This window comes from Anticarsia gemmatalis, chromosome 24 (genome assembly GCF_050436995.1).
Source record: "Anticarsia gemmatalis isolate Benzon Research Colony breed Stoneville strain chromosome 24, ilAntGemm2 primary, whole genome shotgun sequence".
Lineage (NCBI taxonomy): Eukaryota > Metazoa > Arthropoda > Insecta > Lepidoptera > Erebidae > Anticarsia > Anticarsia gemmatalis.
Window position 1 is genome coordinate 521,763 of NC_134768.1, and position 23,874 is coordinate 545,636.

The 23,874-nt window shown below is 33.8% G+C and overlaps 2 protein-coding genes across 3 annotated transcripts in view; both read right to left on the minus strand.

The window, feature by feature from the left end:
- Positions 1–1,880: 1,880 nt before the first annotated feature.
- On the minus strand, positions 1,881–11,840 carry S (EGF receptor activation regulator Star). Of its 2 annotated transcripts, none has more exons than XM_076130513.1 (6): positions 11,621–11,840; positions 10,430–10,775; positions 9,757–9,950; positions 7,942–8,124; positions 7,113–7,295; positions 1,881–6,423 (listed from the first exon to the last, which is right to left on the minus strand). In XM_076130513.1, the coding sequence occupies exons 1-6, from the start codon at positions 11,639–11,641 to the stop codon at positions 6,295–6,297; spliced, it is 1,056 nt and encodes a 351-aa protein (XP_075986628.1). In that variant the 5' UTR covers positions 11,642–11,840; the 3' UTR covers positions 1,881–6,294. The 2 variants fall into 2 exon arrangements, with proteins under 2 accessions (XP_075986628.1, XP_075986629.1); XM_076130514.1 differs by lacking the exon at positions 11,621–11,840 and adding an exon at positions 11,180–11,347.
- Positions 11,841–12,616: 776 nt separating this feature from the next.
- Positions 12,617–23,874, minus strand: part of LOC142983714 (protein Skeletor, isoforms B/C) — a 44,838-nt gene continuing 33,580 nt past the window's right edge. Inside the window, exons 8-14 of the mRNA XM_076130721.1 lie at positions 23,095–23,207; positions 22,070–22,278; positions 21,372–21,513; positions 20,109–20,232; positions 19,537–19,667; positions 17,497–17,660; positions 12,617–17,081 (exon numbers count right to left, since the gene is read on the minus strand). Coding sequence (XP_075986836.1) covers positions 16,920–17,081; positions 17,497–17,660; positions 19,537–19,667; positions 20,109–20,232; positions 21,372–21,513; positions 22,070–22,278; positions 23,095–23,207 — 1,045 coding nt within the window. The 3' untranslated portion in view covers positions 12,617–16,919. The remainder of the gene's footprint in view (positions 17,082–17,496; positions 17,661–19,536; positions 19,668–20,108; positions 20,233–21,371; positions 21,514–22,069; positions 22,279–23,094; positions 23,208–23,874) is intronic.

Sequence of the window (23,874 nt, forward strand, 5' to 3'; positions counted from 1 at the left end):
ACAAGCATTATATAGAGCAAATTTACAAGTAGCGGCAGTCTAATTATTCATTGTAAAGGTCCCAGGTTCAAATATTTCTTTCACGCTATCCTTTATCACGAACTTATTCTTCTACTCCATATGTATTGAAACACAACCTCAACTTCATTAATTATTAATGAAGTACAAATATGCAGGAGCAGACTAAACGCAATTTTTTTATTTTATTATTGGACAACTCACACACGGTCATTTGATTCCAAACTAAGCAGAGCTTGTACTATGGTAACCAAATAACTAATAAACATACTTATATACTTCTAAATACATACTTATATAGATAAATTAACATCCAGACTCAGAACAAATACTCGTGCTCATCACACAAAGATTTGTCCCGGGTAGGATTCGAACCCACCACACGCGGCAATACGGTTGTTGCGGCGAGGTGACCGCTTAAACCACTGCGCCAAACGTGCAGTTCATTAATTATTAATGAAGTACAAATATGCTGGAACAGACTAAACGCAAATTTACTTACCTAATAACCGTTACAAATACATTAAAACTCCATATAAATGAAAGCACATAAGTATATAGTACAAATTACCCATGATTGTCGTCCTTGCAGCTGATGAGTCTCGAACATAACATAATAGCCATGCTTCATACAGTTCATAGTTCATAGACTAGAGGAAGTGTCACAATTGAACAATTATAGTCTATAAAATATAGCTTGATTAGAATGACAGATGTCAAACTGTTTTGACTAGGGTTGTAGAAGTATTGATCAAAATCGATAGCGAAAAAATCGAATCTAAAATAATTATATTCGATTCAATTATTTTTGAATTAGCTTTTTACGAATTGTTGTTGTGAATCTTATTGTTTAAGCAAATTCGTATAGGACGCCCAGCCCTACTTTTAACACCGCACGGAGACCTCTCCTAGTTTAGTATTAATTAGGATCAATTAAATAAAACAATGAAATTAAAGTAAAATAAATTTAATTTATTCAGCTAATGGTGCAATTCTGATGATAGGGATGAAGATGATAGTAATATAGGATGCGTAGTTAATGGTGCGCATCGTAAATCAGTATCATCCTCATCGCTATCATCAGAATCGCTGGAACAATCTTGGAGATTAATTATTAATTCTTGGTCACGAATAGTATCAAAGTGTACTTCGCGATTAACGATTAATCAGATGATTTACTCTTATCTATTGTGTCTCCTCACTAAAATTTTTGCAACATGACGTAGCCTTGTAGAGAGGTTGAAAATTATTAGGTTTATTTTTAAGACTAAAGAAAATAGTACTGATTTTTAGTTTAAAGGCTGATTGTATTGAATTATTCTGATTTCTTATTGAGGATCTGTATTTAAAAAATAGTTATAATGCTAGACAAGACAGATTTTTCGTGTTTTAATTTGTAATACTCGTTAGACGTCACTACAAAGTTGTGTGCTCTGTTTTGCTTAGAACTGTCATTTTAATCAAGCTATATTTTAAAGAGTATACCTTAACTATTTGATTACTGTCCACACTAGACTAGTTTTGATCAACAACGTTTGTTTTTTTGAGTTCTAGTGACTTATTTGAAAAAGTCTTCAAATTCTAGAATTTTTGATAGCAATGTCTATTGCTTCCATTTTTGATTTAAAATTGGAACGTCTCATTATACTAATTACTAAAAATATTATTAATAAAAATATTTTTTTCTCGGTCTATTCTTTTATGTATCTTCTTATATATCTTCTTGTAGGCAGGTACCAATCGAGATTGTGATAGATAAATATAACAATAATGTCTACTTGGCCTGTGTCAATGACCGCTCTGTTTGGAAAAGGCTTCCCTTGGAGATTTTGGATACAATATTACAAAAATAAAACAACAAATTAATTAAAGCCATTAAATTTTATTCGTGAAAAATTGAGCGCATTTAAACTAAGCCTAAACAAAAAATATTCTTAAAATTAACCATAATTGCTAAAATGAAATTCACTTAATTATTGTAATACAATTCATTGAGAAATACATTATAAATATTATATGTTTATTGAGATTTAAAAAAATATTCGATATCATTCAGTCTTATTAATAATTAAAATTAAAATGTGGAATTAAAACATAATAAATGGAATGACTCGGCGATCGTTACAACCTAGTGTCAACGTTGTAACATACAACAAATATTACGAAAATAATATCAATTTAAGGCCTAATTAAGAGCGTCTCCTCGAATTTTGGAGAAGGGACAGCTGGCTCTACTGTATGAAATTCAAGGATTATTTAAAAATCTTGCAATAATAATACCACATAACAGAAATAAGTAGATTTAAAAGTAAGTAGTAATCACAAAATAATATTATGACATCACGATTAACGAGTTGTTAGAAAGTTGACAATAGGTTTTGTTACAATTAAAAATTAAATGATTTTGTGACATTCGTAATAATGAACCAATATTATATTATAGAGGTAAGATAGGACACAAATTGCAATATTGTTAAAAACAAATAAATGGATCGTCACGTTATTTTATTTCCTGATTCCAATATAGAAAAAGAATGCGAAATTGTTTAGATTATAGGAACTATATCAATGTAATACATAATGTATACCAATATTTTTATGTTCAGTACAAAATAACTATTGTTTTATATAAATATACATTTTCTTAGATAAATTGTCGTTCTGTCTTGAATAAGGTTGCCAAAAAGCTGAGGTATTTTTAAAGCGGCAACTGTCACGCAATGAAATCGAAAGAATATTGGAGATTTAAAATGTTCAATAACTCTGTAATTTGCAAAGATCTAATTTGTATTTTGCAAAGAGATCTTTAAAAAGCGCTAACCGACTTTTTGACAACCTATAATAGTTTATTGTTGTTTTTATGTTATAAGTTCACAAAGTTTAGCTGTCTTTTACATAGGCAGAAATTAGCATTTATTATTTTAGTAAAATAGGGTTTCACAATTATTGTTCGGATTAATTAAATTATGAAATATTATAAAAATATCATGAAAATCAGATCATTAATAGACTAACAATTATTTTGTCCGTTAATTATAATTAAAAACTAACATAATACTATACTGGATGGATTTGACGAAAAAAATGAGATATTTCGAAAAACAATAAAAAACACTGGTAGAGAAACATTTTTTTTCAGAACTCGTTTTCAAACTTCAGTTATTTGTGTTTTGTATTCCTATAACTTGTTTTTAAACGAAGGTAATATGAAGAATACGCAAACACAAATAATCCAGTAAGATTTCACTTCCAAAAGAATAAGAAAAAAGTATTTTAATTGCTCTATTTTAGAAAATGGTTGCGGGAAAAAATGAATAAAAAATGTTTATTTTCAAAACAAACTACACTCAGACAAGACTTTTAAAAGAATCTCATATCTTTTTGTTGGGTGTTCATAGAGACCATACTATACCTAGTCACTTTAGACATAAAAATAGTGAGATTACAGAAATCATAATACGCTCAAGTATTTGTGAGTAACAAGACACTTTGACTTATTGAATTGTTTATAACACTTAACTTCTTATAATGCTTATGCATTTCAATAAATAAATATCATTGGACAACTCACACACGGTCATTTGATTCCAAACTAAGCAGAGCTTGTACTATAGTAACCAAATAATTGATAAACATACTTATATACTTCTAAATACATACTTATATAGATAAATTAAAACCAGACTCAGAACAGATACTTGTGCTCATAACACAAATATTCGTCCCGGATGAAATAGAACACTCGCAGCGCTACGGTTATTGCAGCGAGGTGAACACATTAACCACTGCGCCAAACGTGCATTTAACTTATAAGTTTTGTATTAAGTTTGTTGTACAATAAACTAAGTCAAAGTGTCACAATTATAATATTCCCTATCTAAGGTGTGGTGTAGCATTAACTAAGCTATCGCTATAACAACCGTTCAACACATACCTTCTATCATTAGCTTCAATAGCGTCTATCTACCCACTGACACTATAACTAATATTACAGACATACACACAATTTCAATCACTTTTTGTATATTATTTTGGTTGAAAGCTTGTATCGATTGACACAAACAAAAAGTAGTAAATGGTGCAGCAAAAAAGCAAGCTAAAAAAATGTTGTATTCCACGGTTATTTTATTCTAGAAATTTTTAGATATCTCTAAAATGGGTACACTAAAATAACTTTTTCGACATAAGGAACAAACTATGGTATTTAAATTTTTAAACTGATTCAAAGACAAATAAAAAAGAATCGTAATTAAAATGTAAATTTAAAATGCGTTGTTGTAAGATATTATTATATCACTCTAAAAAATACTATTAGAAGTAATTACTGCACAGTTTTAATAAACACAAAATATGTAATATGTAACCCATTACTGTGATAACTGGTGACAAAGAGTCTCCTTCAGAAATAAGACTGGGGTGAGGCAATAACTTTGCAAGAGAGACAAATTAAATTGCTTTCGAAAACCTAATTATCTGTAATATTAGTTATACCCCAGTTCATATTATTGTCTATGTGACATCTCTCACGTTTCATTCAACAGTAATTTTAATACAAACTCTCATTAAATTTGTATTAAAAGTACATAAACTCCGCTTTCCTTCAATATCTAGCATTCTACTATAGGTGTAGATAAAACAGTGCGAATACAGGTCTTGAAACAATATATTTAATATCGGAAATATTCGGGTAACATCGGCAAACATCGAGAACTAAAGAATAAATAAATAAATATCATTAGACAACTCACACACGGTCATTTGATTCCAAACTAAGCAGAGCTTGTACTATGGTAACCATATAACTGATAAACATACTTATGTACTTTTAAATAAATACTTATATAGATAAATTGACAAGGCTCAGAACAAATATTCGTGCTCATCACACAAAGATTTGTCCCGGGTGGGATTCAAACCCACCACACGCAGCGCTACGGTTATTGCGGTGAGGTGACTGCTTTAACCACTGCGCCAAACAAAGTTAAGAAACTTAATAAGTATTGCCACTCAATATTGTAAATGCGAAAGTCTATCTTTTTTACGAGATAACTATTAAATCGCTGTACTAATTTTTATGAAATTAAGCATATACTCTGTTAAAGACCGGTAGGAAAATAGGCAGAATAATTTTAAATTCATTTCATGTTAGTATAGCCGAACATTCCCGACACTAAACATACTACAAGACTTATCATAATAGTCGTAAGAGCAACATTTTGAGGCCATCTTATGTGTAAGGCACTTTTCACTGACAAAACAAATATATTTCCACAACACATATTATAGAATACCGTAACTATTACATGTATCTTTTTATTATAGTGTCTATGGCCATATTTTGAAATAAGGCCATAGACTAATAAATGGTCAAGCGTGAATTGTCACACTATTTTAAATTTTAAACTGATTTTTGTGTCTTTACATGTACAAACATACAAACAACGGACACAAAGTACAACCAGACACGAAATAACTATTTATGAGCACTCACAATTAGTTATTTTTATCATTTTAGTGTTACAGTACTCTATAATATGTTCAAGTTACTAAAAAACTAATTTGAGACAGAAAAAACATACTAAAAACAAGTATGGCGTAATTTTAGTCATAAAATCAGTACAGTTAATTAAAATTAATAATTTAATAATAAAAAAAATCACCTAAATAATAACTTAATTAAAATCACATATTAAATTAATAATGTAGCTGTTTTTGTTTCACTGAGATTATTAAAAATTAATAGTATTTATTATAACAGATAATATCGATATTTTGTTTCGAATATTTGTGCTCGCAGTTTTAGAGTTCACGGCGGTAGATGGCGTTAGTAGTCAACTAATGGCTTATTACCATAAACATGTAATTTATATATTATGATACCAGCTGGTGTAAGCGACTGTCGTTCGCGTGGATTTTATTTCTAGTATCAAATAAAATTTATCGTTTTCAAATTTTAATGATTACTTTTTTCACTTTAATTGAACCATCAATTAACATTTTAATACACGAATGTAATTTATAACTATAAATTTTATTAAAATTATCAGCAACACGTTTGAAAATCTGCAAAAAAATTACGAAATATGTCCATTCGTCAGTTACCCGAAACGTAAAAATACGGTCATACAGTAGCATCTTGTTATTGTATTCAGATACATAAAGATAACTGACATAATTAGCCCGGATTCATCAACTGTTGTAAACAGCTAACTTCACGTTGACAAGTAACACCATCTACCGTCGAACACCAACTCACCGCTCACTTCACCCCGGTGCTCAGCCGCGTGCCCCCAGCGCGTACATCACGCTATCATCGAAGGTGGCGGCGACAGTGTAGTTCTTGCTCTGTAGGAAGTGGGTCGTCTCGTTGCGAACCACTGGGTTGCTGAATTGTACCTCGATTATCTGTGATAGATAAGAATTTGCCTGATTACTTTTTACAGTTACATTATATACATAAACATATTTATAGTGCCTCCCCTTTTCACCCAACAATGAGAAGTGTTTTAAATACACCTCTAAATTTTCAATCCAGGTCCTCAAAAACTCGAAGTCAAGCCCCTAAATTTTCAAGCCAGGTCCCCAAAATTTTCAATTCGGGTCCCCTAATACTACAAACAAGGTCCCCTAAAATTTCATGGTAGGTCCCCTGAAATTACTATCCAGGTCCACTGAAACACATCGGGTCCCCCAAATTTTCGACCCAGGTCCCCACTTTAAGTTAGGTGCCCTAACTTTTCACAGCATGTCCCAAAATCTCCAAGGTCCCCAATATTTCCAACCTGGGTCCCCTAGTACGCCAGGCCAGGTCCAGGTCAGGTAAAGTCCCCTGAAACAACAAGTCAGGTCCCCAAATTTTTCAATCTGTGTCCCATAAACTCACAAGGTCACAGGTTTGCAGGTCCCCTGAAACGCAACCGGATCCCCTAAATTTACAAGCCAGGTCCCCTAAACCACCAGGCCAGGTCCCCTCAATCTCCAAGCCAGGTCCCCAACAATCCTATTCATGTCCCATAAGTTTTCAAGTCAGGTCCCTTAAACTCATAGCCATGTCCCCTGCATTTTCAAACCAGGTCCCCTAAACCTACACTCACCTGTAAATGCACGGCAGTATCCTCAAAGGGCAGGTGTGTGAGCGCGGGCAGCACGTTGTTCCCGCCCAGCAACACGTAGTGCGCGCGGGGAGCGTCTGCTGCCAGTAGTACTGTGAGGAGAGGCAGGCACAGCACGCGGGAGCTGAACACTGACTCCTGGCTCTCTGTCTCCTGGTATGTTACCTGGTGGATTTACGAGTTGAGCAATTATGAGTCATGAGAAGAGTTTCTAAATTGACATAAGAGAAGCTGAAGAGAATGATCTTTAAAAGTTAAATTACATAAATCAAATCAATTATTATTTTATTCATTTAGGTCAAATGCTGATACTTATGATAGTCAATGATAAAGAGAGTGAATTTACCGCCAGTTCGAAAGATAGGTCCAATGAGATGAGCTGGTAAAAAGCTTCGGGCCACTCTTTTTAATCACCAATTGGTTTATTATGGCATTGTAGAGGTGAGGAAGTAAGCAAGAATTGAGCGAAAGATGCAAATCTTATTGTAATATACAGTGCACATATTACAAGAACAAAATTACAAGAGTCCCGGAATATACGTATTCCAGTCAGTGGCGTAACTATACCGTTCGAGGCCCGTGGCAAATAAGCGGGACCACTGCTTTTTACAAATTCTTTGAATTTTTAATACATTTTTAACTTGTTTATGCAAACAGAGTAGTGAGAGTAGGTAACAAAAATAAATCAAACACAGAACTTCCTTTACTAAACATGTATGTCTGGTCAAGGGCCCTTCCGGCTAGGGACCCGTGGCATTTGCCGACTTGCCACCCTGTAGTTACGCCACTGATTCCAGTGAGTGAGACATACCTCTCTAGGATGTGCAGTAGGACTGAGACACGCGTGCAGAGCGCGCGCGTTCCCGCGCAGCGCGAGGTAGTCCCGGGCGGCGGCGCGCACCACGACGCCGCGCCAGGCGCGCGCGCGCTCCAGGTACGAGCTGGTCTGCGCGCGCGCCCCGCGCGGGACCCACTCGATGAACGTGCCGTTGTACTGCACACACACACAACACAATCAAATCACTTGACCCCAGTTTCTAAGGTACATATATCTATCTATTCAAGGTAGTTTATCTATTCAATAGCGTAAACTCATATAAAAAAACGTTATTGAATAGATAAACTACCGCTAAATGTAATCAGAAACCGGGCATTATTTGTTTAAGTACCAAATCTACTACTAGCTCGGAAAAAAAGTAAAGCTTTATGATAATACAATAACATACTATTAAAAGGAAAGGCCAGTAGGACACTACAAATAGCTAAAACAAAAATATCACAAGAAATTGCCGGCAGATACTACTACTTTAGAAATTAGCTCATAATTAGAAAAAGCTTAATATTGAAAGCGCTTTTCAATTGGCAATATCTTCGTAAATTCTAAGGTTAATAAAAAGCTTTAATAAGCTAATAATCAAGATAAAACCACGAACAAAAGTTCAAAAATTGAAATTGAAAAATATAAAAAGGCGACATAAAATTCTAGACCGCATTGTAAAATCTCATTAAGATTCAAATATACTCTAGACTCAATTAAAAATGCAATAAATATAAAGAACGTTTTTGTAAATAAAATATAAACGAATTCAGTTGGAATGCCAAAATCCGTGAAATTTGTCAGTCTTGAATTAAAATACCGTCACACCTAAAGAAACTAATTAGGAGATTATTAATGAACACTTAAGATCGCGTGGGAATCACTACATATTTTAGTTTATAGCCAGTAACGTTCAACGTTCGATAAATGATTCGAGGATAAAGCAAAGTGGTATTTGAACTGTTAAAGTCATTAAGCCACGTTAAAGGACTTCGATCGGCTTGAACAACTTTCACGCTAAGTTGACCACTAGCCAGAAAAACTCTTAACTAGTAGCCCGTACCAGCGTCACTTGGGTTAAAAATATTAAAAAACCTTCCTCAGGAGTAAATCAATCTATTACTGAAAACCGCATGAAAATGTGTTCAGAATATTTTGAGTTTAATGCAAACAAACAAACAAACAGAGAGACAGACAGACGCGGCGAAGAGATCTTTATTTTTTTATATTATTATGTAGTGATATATTCAAAACCATATTGGATGAGATAAAACAAAAGATTAGATAAACTGATGCCACCACAAGATTATTGAAAGGTTAAAACAGACATTAATAAGACCATAAACTTCACGCCTGTTTTCCTTTAAGAGGTGGACAGGTAACACCTACATATAATTGAGTGTGATGTTATCAGACTTAATTATTATTGTCATCAAAACAGCATGCTATTAAACTGTATGCTTATAATACAGACTAACATAAAATCCTGATAGGGATTCTAAAATCTGACTGTCAATGAAAACTGAGCTCAAGAGTATTCCTATTGCTAGTTGCTACAATACATGGGAAAGAGACAAATACAGTATGATACTGTTGCTTTAAGTTATGAGATGTATATGAATGTATCTGGCTGTTTGTTAAATCAAATGTTTACACTTAGGTATAATGAAGTTACAATCATTGAATCTATAACTTAATAAAATCAGTAATCAAGACACAGGACACAGGTTTATCACTGGTTGACAGTGGCAACAAAAATTAAAAGAAATGGTGCATTTGAACAGTTTCAAAAATTGCATGAATACTCACAATTTCTCCATAAAGCTTGTCCATGACAGAGACTTGCGGCGTGGGTGCCGGCGGGGGCCGAAGCGCTGCCGACACGGGCGGCGGGGCGAGGTGAAGCTGTTGTACGAACGCCACCAGCGCGGCGGAGCCCTGCGCAATGCTGGCCAGCTCGTAATCACGAGACATGTTCGCACGGAACTTTTGAGCACCCAGGGCTGTTTAACAAATTAAATTGAGGTTGAGGTGGTTGAGTTCAGAAGTTTGGCAAAACACTAATTAAAACTGGAATTTCATTCTTAAATACTTTACAATTTACAAACTATGTTTTATTTCTTTTCATTTCTGTTAGGTTAAATCCATAAAAAAATCTATGGTCTTGTCCTTTCTAGTGTTATTTATTACTAGTTATGTCTGGTGTAGAAATAATAACACCATCAGGTACTTTAGTATAAATTGCATGGAGACTGTAGTTTTGTAATAAAGAATAAATGCTACATTGATTATGAAGGACCTAACAGTAGTAAAAATCATTATCAGAAAACCTTGCATGACTGTAAGTTATTTAAACAAACAAAGAATCATAAAGTTTGTTATTTAAACATTTTTGAAGAAATATATAGCCCCCAAACCACACTCGACCTCGACCAGGGAGGTGGGCTTAAAGTAAAATAAAGAAAACTCGGTTTATACTCACCAACAGTATCCATATAAATTAGCAGCATCGTCATTACAGTGACAAACGTAAGCACAAACAGCATCGCTGGCAACAACCTCCTGTACAGATCGTTAGGAGATGTCTTCGAGAACATTGGTACTGATAGCCTTGGGGACACTGGTGTGGGAGCCACTGGGACCGGAGCTACAGTGGCTGGAGGAGCTGGCTTGTCTGCTGCTGCAGCGGGTACGGTCACGGGTACTGGGAGTGGTATGGTCATTGTAACCGGTGATGATGGTGCTGAAGCTGCCTTCGGAAGTGTTTCTTTAGGTTTATCAGCTTCTTCAGCTGGTGGTTGCTCCGGGAGTGGGTTTTCTTGAATTTTCTATGGCAATATGAAGGTTTTAGGTTATTGAATTTTTTTTAACAATCTTTATAACAAAACTATAAAAGAAATATTGACAGGAAATTGAAAACCTGTAACATAGATTAACACCTAAAAACTATACTGTTATGTTACTAGTCCTATAACTGATATGTAATTTACTCACAAACAAACAACAAAACAAACTTGAGGAAATCCCTAGTTACAAGAAAACTGGAGAAAATCATGTTGTATTGAAAAATGACATTACTTTTATCCTTATAATAATTACTCTGCCATAACTCATCTTTATAATATTAATTAGATCATGAAAGAGCACTCAAGTATTTTTGTTACCAAACTGTTCATTTTGAGATAATGACTAATTTGCACATGAATCAGATAATGATGCATGGGTAACTCACCTCAACTAACCTATCCATTTTTGTCAAACTTATAATAATTATTCACTATTTAAACTATAATTTCAACACATTTCTCGAAATGTAATTCCCACTCGCAATTTCTCTACATCTAAAACATTTTTTTATATTGAATTTAGATAAATACACTTTTTCAATTTAACTTTTCATGCCAAAGTGAAGCCCTACATGGCATGGCAGAGACACGACAGGTGTATTTTTTTATTTTTCTAACACACAGCTGCAAGGAGGTTCGATAAACATCTGTAGAAAAAAACACAATGCCATGGGCCATGGGCATTTTTAAATGTCAAACTAAAGTGACTTCAACTTTTTGCACTTTCTTAGTAAAGTAATAAATAGTTAGAATAGCCAGTGTATCTGCATAATTTATACGCAAGATGTTGCAAACGATAAAGGGCAAAAAATATGGTAAAATCTCACCTTTTCGGCCATAGTAACCATTTGTTTTGTTCCTTGTGTAAAATAAACACGCACTGTTTTCACCTTTTACTCAAAACTAAGTTATTCTCTTATATCATAAAGTAAACATTATAAATTTAACACAATCCTATTATTTTACACTTAGCTTTAGCGTGAATAATACTGAATTATTTGAAAATAAAATAAAAATATATGTCAAAGAAGCGTGAGTCACTGACCGCATTAGTTACGACTACTTCAAAACTTTGGTTTCTACTATTTGCAAGTAGATATTATTCAGAAATCTACCAATGGTAATTTTCATGTGGAGTTTCTATCGTTGGATATCTTAATTCACGAAATTGTTAGTTAGTTTTTGACGGATAAGATGGATCTCGAAACTCTAAGCTTTTATAGCATAGTATTCTTTTGTGTGGAGTGATTAATTAGGTTTCTTCTATATTGCTCGGTATTTAATAAAATTTCTGGTTGGAACAGCGAACCCATCGTCTTGTGTTGATTAGACGGTTGGTATTTTAAGCCTAATATACTTCGTCTATTTTGATTTGTCTATTATCTATACTAATATTATAAAGCTGAAGAGTTTGTTTGTTTGTTTGAACGCGCTAATCTCAGGAACTACTTATCCGATTTGAAAAATTCTTTCAGTGTTAGATAGCCCATTTATCGAGGAAGGTTATAGGCTATATATCATCACGCTACGACCAATAGGAGCAGAGTACGAGTAAAAAATGTTACAAAAACGGGGAAAAATTTCACCATTCTCTCTTATGTGACGCAAGCGAAGTTGCGCGGGTCAGCTAGTATAATTATATTGGCACAAATAGTGCATCATTGGGTCAGTCACTCAGACAGAATCAACAAATTCTTTGACTGAAAAACTTACCTGTTTTGAAATTTTGCGACAGTGTAAAGTTTATGACTTACTAAATGGATTTAAGCCGATTTGAGGCACTGAGATAGGTGAGTGATTTTACAGATTAAATAAAAAACACATTTTTACTTTAGGAAAAGGTTTTTATTCTCAAAGTATTTTATAAATTACACAATATTAACAGCAATGTTGTTTAGTCAATGAATAATTTGTAACTTTTATGTTAACAAATTCAAGATTGACTTAAGATGTTTAGGTATGTACAATGAAAGTGTCTGTAAAAAGCTTTAAAATACTATATCCTGATATTTGTAGCTGAAAAAATTGTGCAATCAGTGTGTAAAAGTTACACAAAATACTACTTAGTCTTACTTAAACAATGTTCTATTTGTTTTAACTGATTAAATTAATTTGTTATTTACACAATTTAATGAGTTTTAAATAAATCTTGTTGGTAATATTTCGTCAGCCATTTCTGTAAAAAACAAGTGTCAATATTTTGAATATTTCTATTGAAAATTAATGTACAAATTATGATGTTACAGTAACACATTAAACTGTTTTTAGGCTGGCAATAAATCCGACTGAAATATCCTTGTTTATGGCAGGGGAAAATGTACTACAGACTATTTTACATTTAATCAGTATAATATAAACGTAGCAACGGTAATTTTAGAATTTCAAAGTTACGAATTAAAGTCTATTGCTCATCTTGTCACTGTAAGGCTATATTCATAATAATAATTATATTTGAACTCTATCAGTTAAATCTTAGCCAGGCTATCGTTGAGAATCACAAACAAAATGGAGGCATGTTAGAAGTCAAGAGCAAGCATTTTACTACATATCATGGAAATGATTTCAAATAATTTTATTTAAAATTTTATGATAACTTGATTGTCTTATTTATATTTAGTTGATATTTATTGATATTAACGTTTAAGTATTCAATGATATTCATGTTTTAGATATGATTTAGTTTCATCATGATATTTTAGTTCACTTTTTATCGTTACCAAATTATATTTAATCCACACAAACGGGTTTAAGAAACAAATTTTACTCCAACTTTGAACTACGCGAGAAAGTTTTTAAAATTTGTATAAATTAATAAAGAGATTATTTTATAATCGCTAGAGTCTATCATCAATAAGTTTTAGATTAATTTACACAGTAACACGATGCAGGCTTCCTCATTAATTGCACAGTATAAATTTGTATAAGTTCATCTATAACTTTACAATATTTAACTAACAATAAAATTCTTACATTTAACGAAAATTTGTGCATCAACATCTACAACTACAAAGTGTAAAATGATTTTTAATTACTCGCTAGATTTCCTTCGACTAATTTACACGATACGAGTAATATATAAAAAGTTACACAAATCATTGTTTCTAATATTCTAAACCAAAGATTCGCAGCTTTTGAGAACAAGCAGTTGCTAGCATTATGAAAAGATTTAATGCATTCCGCACTATAAGTTTAATAAAAGGCCTTTCAGGCTAAAACGCATCTAATATAATTTTCAAAACAAACTTTTAGCAATAGGAATGTGATCAACATTAACAATTACATAAAACCTACCAAATAGCGTATATTTTTACATACGGCAACACATAAGTGCCATTCATAGTCGATCTATGGACAGTCAGCATGAAAAACAAAAAAGAAAAATCCTTTACATTTTTAGGCCGACTTTTTCGTCGTAATTACTATAAGATTACACATATTAATATAATATATTGTACTAATAAACTGGGGTATCATAGTATTTAGTTAATTGAATCACGCTATTCATAGAATTATCGTGCTAATAAGTAATTATTACTTTCAAAAACATAACTTAATTGAGTCTAAAACACAACATTGGCCTATGGGAATTAATAAACGATGATTTAGGCAAAAGCCATTTACCCTGCTGATAAAAATAATGAAAAATACATACAAAGTAGTTTTATAGTTTACGTTTAGCTCAAATCGACATTATTTATTGTCAACCACAAATAGTACGATCAGAAACTTTATTCTACGTTATAATCTTACCATTATGTAAATCGACCAAAAAACATTATACAACTATGTAATAATGAATTTCATTCGAAAGCGAGTGAATTTTCAAATTGCACGATCTAGATTTGTTTCAAAATTTCAATTATTATTGTCCATCACAATGGCATTACTCTAAGAAAAGTGTTATTCTAAACAATTTTGTGTTTATTTAATATATATAATATAATTTGGTTTACTTTTATTGTCAACCACAGATATAAATACGTTTATGTAAAATATTCTGGATAAAATCGTAAAACGATGTATTGGGAACATTCGCATATTTCGTTATATATATTTTTGCATACCAAAAATTGTTCTAGTTTCAATTCCGATAAATATATACGAATATAATATATACTATAATATAATAATGACATTATCTACTTCGAAATAACAGTATATATTGAATAACTTTAAATATTTTTGTAATTTTTAGCCAAATATTATTATTGGACAGTATAAAATATTATTGTTCATTCACATCTAAGTTCCGAGCGTATGTTTATAATAGTGATTGCTCAGAGTAAGTTAGCGCATTTGAAACAATTATATAAAGTTACATTATTACATAAATATCGTTGTTTATTATACGATTAAAACTTGCTTGAAAGAACTATTAAGTTCATGTACTGTCTTACTAATAAACATTTTGTAAGCATTTATTTAAACAGTATTTTGTCCTTTTCACTCATATACAGTTTCAAAATTGATTGAAAGTGGTAAAACTGTATGACTTTTCAGAGCTAACACTATGTTTATTTATAAGACAGTTAGAAAATATTTTACACATAGATAGTAGACTTTTTGATAAACCATCAATAGAGAGCTACATGAACAATGACAATTATAATATTGTTATAATCATTCATCACGTAAATAGCATTTTTTTCACGTACCATATTTACTCATTGTTGTTACATTTTATTGTCTCTTTCGTATCAATTCCAAAGACGTAATTTGCCTTCACTCGCAACGCAATTTATTAAGTGTCGCTTTAGTACCAAATGCGTAAGTAATGCATTATTTAATATTGTTGTTTCATAATAAAATTGCGTAACGTGTCTTCCTCATTACGGGAGGAGACCCTTGCCCAGCAGTGGGACATTAATGAGTTAAATTTATATATTTATAATATTCATTGTCCATGTGTTCACGTTAAAAGGATCTTACTAAGTAAAGGGTCTACTCGATAGTTATGTCAAATTCCTATTTAGTATAGTTAACGCACTTCCACAGTAAGTGTGATATGAAATTGATATAATGTACGTAGATTGACGATATTTACCCATTTTTATATAAATACCTGTACAAATGGCGATCCATAATCTTTACAATCTAAATTCGTCCAACAATATCACATACTTCAATCTGAAATCGACGCGTTTGTGTTACCTTGAAAATAATACTGTAAGTTGAACGAGTACATTATTGTTTTACTCATAAACTTATTTATAATACTCAACTTTCATTGTATAATTATAGTATAATGTATAACCACAATGTAAAATGTAATTTCAAATATCTATTTAAAAATTATAACGCTACTAATTTTGTATATAATTTTTAAATAAGCATAAATACTTTTTATTATAAATATTATTTCTCAAATATTGCCGCGTTTTTGCGAACGCTACTTATCTGTCAGTTTGACAGTAAGCCACAGAGTAAAAATTATTGTCTCTGTTACTTTTTTTTGACACAGGATTCAAATTATTGTCGTCCACAATGTCTTATTTTGAATAAATAGAGATAAAATACAAAATATTTGTATAAAGTTTAGAACTATAAATATGTATATTCCGTGTTACTCGCTCAACTTGAACTGAAACCAGAGTAATGTAGATAATCGTTTGTAGTTATTATTACAAATCTAGAGAAAATCAATTATGTATATTACATTTATTATTCTGTACAAAGTTATTCATACTGGCTACTGTAATGAGGGAAATTGTGTTGGAAATGAGCGAAAGGGTAAACATTACAGATATCTCAGTTTAGGAATTTATTGTTTGTTCTCCATTCCACTAAATTTTTTATGTATGCTCCCGGTTAATTTGAAAACACCGGATAAATAAATTTTTTTTTGATAATGGCTTAAAAACGGTTATTTCAGAGTTAAAGATTTTTTTTGATTTTTGACATTGAGTGATATTTATTGTGAGGGATAAGACGAGTGATTAATTTTTTATTGTCAATTGAGTCAAATTGTGTTTGTCATTACTTAGTTATTTACTTTAATTGAATTGAGTTACATGGCCACATTTGAACAATTAGAACGACCAATATTTTCTTTGACAAATATACCCCATTAAAGTTGCCAGTACTAAAAAAAAGAAACAATCGCGTCAGTGTTGCCCTCTAGTCACATTATCTTAGTGTCAAGTTCAAGAAGGCGAGTGCTATCAGTAAGTAGGGGACAGTCGCCGTGGGCGCAGTGTTGGTGCGAGCGTGCTTCTCGCCCGCCACTGGCACTGGGGTCCCGGGTTCCACGACGTGGATCTTCCAGCCTAGATTGTTGTGGGTGTAGCACTGAAAGTTAAGGCAAGATTAGTTTATATAGCTTTAGATGAAGATAGGTTTAATTATTTATGTAAGTAGGGTTCACTGTAAAAATGTGATGTTGTAAAAAGAAAGTTAATCACAAAAGAATAGACTCGGAAATTACTTAAAAAATTAATACAATAACTGAAGAAAAACTTAAAAAAAATAAGGTTATCAGAAAACTAAATGCATGTAATGCATGCAACGCAATGCACTCATACAAATATTCATAGGTAATATGCCTCTATAAAAATTACAATCTAAGAAAATCTAAGTTACAAAATATACGAATAGGGACTGTATTTTAACTTCGAAGAACCTTTCCACCTGTATTTTTTTTTGTAAAAAATAAGTTGATTTAAAGAAAACTTAAAAAAAATTGAGTCTTGTCCCCGCGTGTTACCTGATAGTAGACCAAGTCAGGTGTCTCGTGCGCCACGGTCCAGTTCAGCAGGGCTGGTTCTCCCTCGTTACACTCCAGCTGTAGGGTCTTCATGTAGTCCTCGAAGGTCTCCGACGTGGCCGACTGGTCTGTCGTCTTGTGACTCCATTCGCAGTAGCGACCCACTGGAGAATAAGAAAGACGTTATTAACAGCAGAGTCGCATGTTTGATTCCTACGTGGAACGATTATAAAACACATTTTCCTAAAGAGCACATTTATAGAAATGTTCTATCGGTACGTAGGTATATGGTATTTTCGAAATAGCGTTTTTACTTAACACGTTAACTGCCAAGATAAAAAAATACAAAATTTTATGACGTCATTTTTTTATTTTTCTGAAATGTAACATATTGACATAAATTACGATAATTGATCATGTCGTATTAATTTCCATGATTATTTATGTAAGATTTAGGTAAAAATAAATTTGTCAGGCATATGTGACTGACAAAGCCCAAACGGTATAAAATATACCTATTGCGCCATGTCAGGCATTTTGTCAGGCATTGTCATGAAACAAGTAATAATATTGCGGCCGCGCGTATTTTGCATTTGCGCGGGAAAACTTTTCGTTCACTGCGGGCTGCGATCGGTTGACTGTAAGTACCTAAATAGTTCGCTCCTTGCACGTTGCAACCTGTCGGGGGTCTCTAGCATGCAGTAAATGCATTTTTTTAGTCGTTGCTAAATAGTTGTCGAAGTAGGCGCGTAAATTTATTGCTCTCAGATAAAGTTATTTATGTGACGATTACTATTACTAATAATGTCGATTATTGATAATATGGATGATTTTGAACTATCGTTACTTGATCTACAAGTTATTGACGAACTGGAAAAGCAAAATTTGACTCAAAGTAAAAAAAAAATAAAAAAAAATCAAATGTAAAAAAATCTCGTAAATATTGCTCGAGGTGTTATAAGATTAATGTAGAAACAGTGGATTGAAATCATGCGAGAAGGAAAACGAAGCAAGTAAATACCTATTGTCCAAATTGTCCCAATGAACCACATTATTGTCCAAAATGTTTCAATGAAGAACATAAAAAAAATTAAAATTTTGTTTTTCTTCTAATACTATTTATTTTATTTTATTTCTAATTCTCTCAGCGGTAACGCCGATAATAATGTTATTATTTCGCCAAATAAAAAGCATTTGCAAAATTTCATAGTGTCGTATTTTATTTTTCCTATTTAATTTTCGTTCCAATCATGAAAATGGTGGGCCAAGCTGCACATAGTTTCTCTGGGGCCTTGTCAGTCAATTACCGTAAAGAAAAATGCGATAAACGTGCCAGACGGCTCCTTGGGTTGATTTGAACTATATGCATCTGCGTCAGTCCCCCGTGTCTGACATGGCCCTAACAGATACTAGGTGCGTCAGGTACCGGTGCCTGACGTGGCAGTTAACGTGTTAAGTAATTTGTATTCATAAAAACCTTGGGGGACTTTAAGTTGAAAAGTATCTAATTGGATCATTCTCATATGATTATATTACTTCAAGCTTTTTTTTAGAGCAGTGATAGCCGAGTGGTATAAGTGGACACCTCCTACTCAAGTGGTCGCAGGTTCGAACCCGAGGCAGCACACCAATGACTTTTCGAAGTTATGTGTGTATTAGAAATAATTATCACATGCTCCAACGGTGAAGGAAAACATCGTGAGGAAACCTTGCATGCCTAAAATTTGTTTAATACATTTATTGAGGGCATGCAAAGTCCCCAACCCGCACTTGGCCAGCGTGGTGGACTCAAGGCCTAACCCTTCCCTCATTACGGGAGGAGACCCTTGCCCAGCAGTGGGACAGTAATGGGTTAAATTTATTTTTATTTTTTTATTTTTTTTAAGTTTCAAGAACTATCCAAAAACTATATGAAATAGACTTCGGACAAATATAAAAAAAAAATGACGTAGTTATCAAAAAACAGATATCGCTATTGCTGAGAGCAAGCCATTTACAGAACTTTTTGACGAAAACATTTTTGTGGTTTATTGAACTTACCAGCAGTGGGATATGGGTATCCCTCATTGTCATAAGCAACTCCGGCAAACACACGTTGTTTACGTTGTTCCTCCTCCTTCTTCTGACCGAAACCACCTTCAGATGAGTCGCTGATGTAGAATGGATGGAACCTGACAAACAATAACAAGATTACTGAAACTGAAACCAATGTCTTTCTAAATTGTAGCTCTTATTTAAACAAATTTTCTCCTTTAAAGTCGTCAATACAGCATTATTTCAATAAGAAAATTAGAAACGAGAGCAGGACTGGAATATAAATCTCTCTCAGGCGTTTGATTAAATTGTGTGAGTACTAATATCTGTGTATATATTTAGAAGATAATTATTTTGACGTGACTTTGAAATCTGTTCACCGTAGTAAGTTTATAATAGAATCTATATAGCGAAATCCTACAGTCACCTGTAAGCCAGAGCTATCGACTATAGTGTTTGGCAAAAATAAACTCTGTCTTTGGAAATAAAAGGCTAAATTTGATGATACTGTATTTTTTTTTGTACACAATATCTGGATAGTCACTCCGTTTCCTAAAGTAATAATGTTAATCTCTCACTTGGCAGGGTTGGTCCTGTCGTCTCCACCCTCGACGATGAAGGTGTAAGTGTTGCCGCGCTCCACGTAGATCTCCGGGATCAGCTGGTCGTTGATGTACCACGCTATGCCCCATGATGGGTGACCTAACACCAAACATAAATTACTCTTTAGCGTCCATGCCACTATTTTATTCAGTATCTAATATAATTAATACAGTGATGTAAACTGCCCTCTTTAATTTTAATTTCCATCCAATGGTTGCCTGAAAAAGATTGCCACTGTGCGAGAAAACCACAGATTGTACCTTTATTTTAATTTTATTTTGTTTTTTATATTTTTCTTTTTTACACATGACCGAGAAATCACAGAGAAATCTTATAGTAATGAAATGAAATCTTTTTATTGTTGTTATTTAGTACAATAAAAAGATTTCATTTTATTACTATAAGATTTCTGTGAAAAGGATAAATTAGCTGTTGTTCCCCCCTGCTAACCAATTGTAAGCTTCGGTTATCTCTTTACAGAACTTATAAGCATTATTAAAATGCTCCAGTCGTTTAATTTATCAACAAAGTCATTAACAAAAAGTATCCCCAAAACTTTTATATGTCTTTATCCCTGTTTATTACAAAACTTACCTGCCTCACATAAAGCAATTAAAAATAGTATGTAACAAATGAAATTTCGTAAAATAATTTGTAGTTATATTTACCGTATGGAAGGAATCCATTACTAATGTCATTGTCTGCGTGAAAATTAAATGAACATTCGTTTTAATTTAACGTTATTAAACAATCATAATTTTGAGAAGATGAACTTGAATATTCTGATTGATCTTCGTGACATTCTCAATTAGTGAATCGGTTAAATGGTTTGTATCCATTACTTAACATTAGCAGCCGTTTATTGCTTGCCGTGCCGCGATAATCTACCACTATCGACTACCGACAAACGGCTAGTTATCGACAAATTAATGTATGACAATAGATTCAGCGCTTCTAGCGGGCGTCGCAGAAACAATTTTGGCAGTACATTTTAAATGTCAAACTCTCGATACTCGATGGTTTCAATTGTAGACAATCGTGAAAACCCAAGACTCATAAGTCTGTCTTAATTCATTATAACTACGCCATTATCCTGTAGGTAATACTATCGTTAATCGTTAAGTAGAAGCTTTACACATAAATTTGAAAAAAATAGTACTTGCGAAATTGGGCGCTGATCAGTTTTTCAAACAGTCGATAGTTACTCCGGCCTTTTAAGTATATTATTTATGTCTCACCAGTGATGGGCGTGTACCCCCGGGCGCCCCCCGCGGGTCCGATCCGTGCCGTGAGGTTGGTGGCGCCCGAGATCACGCGCGGCGCCCACGGCTGAGGACCGTCCGCGCCTGTCTCCGCCAGACCGATGCACGTCTTGTCGTTCTGGAGAGAGGTGAGATGGGACAGGTTAGTTGAAATTAAGTAAGTATTTTTGAGACCAATATGAGCGTTATTCATCAAAAGTCCAAATCCTACTTTTAAAATACCAGTAGTCTGATAAAAGATGCAATAAGAATTATTCCATTCTCAATAAAATCAGTAATCAATTCGGATACTCCATATGAACTGTATTATACAAAAAATGACATTTAGTGCTTCCATGATGTAGTGGTATAGGTCGCCACGCCGCCGCTAACGTTGCGTCAACTCGCGTTAAAAATTGGTCTTGTATCGCGGAGAGTTTTAGTAACAACGGACACACAAGTACAACTAGACCCGAAACAATTATTTGTGGATCGCACAAATAAATTGTTTCGCGTGGGCTATCAAACTCTCAACCTCCCGATGTAATGGTAATAACGTGGTGTCCACCACTGTGCATATCGCATAAATAAATAGATCCGTGTCGGAAGTAAACCCAAGACTTCCGATGCAATGATAGTGGTGTGGTGACCACTTTAACCACTACGCCGGCAGATTTTTTCCTTGTACTAGTTACCTGAGCACCAAAGTCGAGCTGCACATCGTTCCGTGTGGTGTCCATGAAGGAGTGCGCGTTGGCCTCGTAGCGCGAGTTGAGCGGCCCGAAGGCGGCGATGACGGACTGCGAGCGTGACGTCAGCACCTCGCGGTCCTTGTGCGGGTCGTGCGCCGCCAGCGGCCGCCGGTACGTGATTGTTGTTATACCGTTCTTTTGGTTTCCCGACACTGAAAACGAAACCAAATCTCTACATAGATAAAGAATCAAATTTCGAGCCCACCCGACCCATATAAATAAAAGTAATTAAGCCATTTCTGTCTAACTGCTAAACAAGAATCTCCAAGAATGATATCGGAAAAAGCTTTAAATCCACTACGTTAATCACAAAATTTAAAATATCCCTTGGACAATATTACTTGTTCTTCGAAAGGTACTATTGGCTGACCAAAGCATACCGAATCTCTTGATGGAAGACATAAAAATCTGATCTCAAATTAAAGAAGCTTATTGATAGCAAATAATCGAATCTGGAATGTTACAAGAGGCAACATGTAATCTATACTATAATATTATAAAGCTGAAGAGTTTGTTCGTTTGATTGTTTGTTTGTTTGTTTGAACGCGCTAATCTCAGGAACTACTGGTTCGATTTGAATAATTCTTTCAGTGTTAAATAGCCCATTTATCGAGGAAGTTTATAGGCTATATATCATCACGCTACGACCAAAAGGAGCAGAGTACCAGTAAAAAATATTACAAAAACGGGGAAAATTTTGACCCATTCTCTCTTATGTGACGCAAGCGAAGTTTCGACGCAAGCGGGTCAGCTAGTTTATTTATAACATTGTGGTTTGTAACTATCTACTTTTTTTTAATAATAACAGTTTCGCGATTCTCTTAATCTGGGGATAAACTCAAAATCTGGAAGCACTTAACACATTTGTTGCCATATATTTACGCCATTGCCAATAAACACCTCAAATACCAATTAATTAAGTTCTAAGATATTTTTTGCAAATCTTAATGTTTAGTATATTATCTTACCGAGTACAGCATCATTGTTGCCGCCGACTCTCTGGTCGGGACAGACGCCGTGGTCGCCGTCACACTGCGCGAGGTGGGAGATCGTGTAGTCTGATACCCGTGGTTGGTTTACTCTGCAACATAAAGATATTGTGTCAGGAAAACTTTTTAACCTTATAAATATACCATAGCACTTGTAAGGTTTAAAAAACACCCAGTCTCCTCGCATCCAAGGTCCTTGTAAAATGCTGATATAAGGAATAAAAAAATATTGATCCCTTACTGTGGAAAGACATGTGTCTTCACAATTAAAGGGGATTTTGAAACCCTTCTGATAAAACAGAGCTTGTACTATGTTACCAGGTAGCCGATAAACATACTTCTAAATACAAACTAGTATTTGAGATTTTCACAAAAAGACTAACAAAAGCAGCGATAACTTTTTGTTTAATGTACTTACCGGTAGATAGGCTGAAAATTTATAAAAATGTAACATTCAACTTGGTACTAAGGACGGTTCGTGCCGCCACAAAAATAGGAGACCGAACCATGAGACCACGACCGGGAACTGCGACTGTTACCTGACTTTTGGTAATGCTTATAGAACAGTTCGCAGGTGAGATTGAGAAAGTAGACAGACCGACAGAAGTATAGATGCGGGCACAGTCCCCCGGTCGCGGTCACGTCTCAGTCTCGTTTGCGAACTTAAGATTTATAATTTAGGTACTAGCTTTTACCCCCGACTTCGACCGCTACCTGAATTTTCCCATGAGAATACGTCATTTTCCCCGAGTAAAAAGT

Bases quoted from the DNA above. Each gene is read 5' to 3' on its own strand.
- S (XM_076130513.1), bottom strand. From the start codon at position 11,641: ATGGTTACTATGGCCGAAAAG. The intron at 8,125-9,756 runs GTGAGTATTCAT...GTGTGTGTGCAG, and splicing joins ACAAGCTTTATGGAGAAATT to TACAACGGCACGTTCATCGA. The intron at 7,296-7,941 runs GTATGTCTCACT...TAAATCCACCAG, and splicing joins CTACTGCACATCCTAGAGAG to GTAACATACCAGGAGACAGA.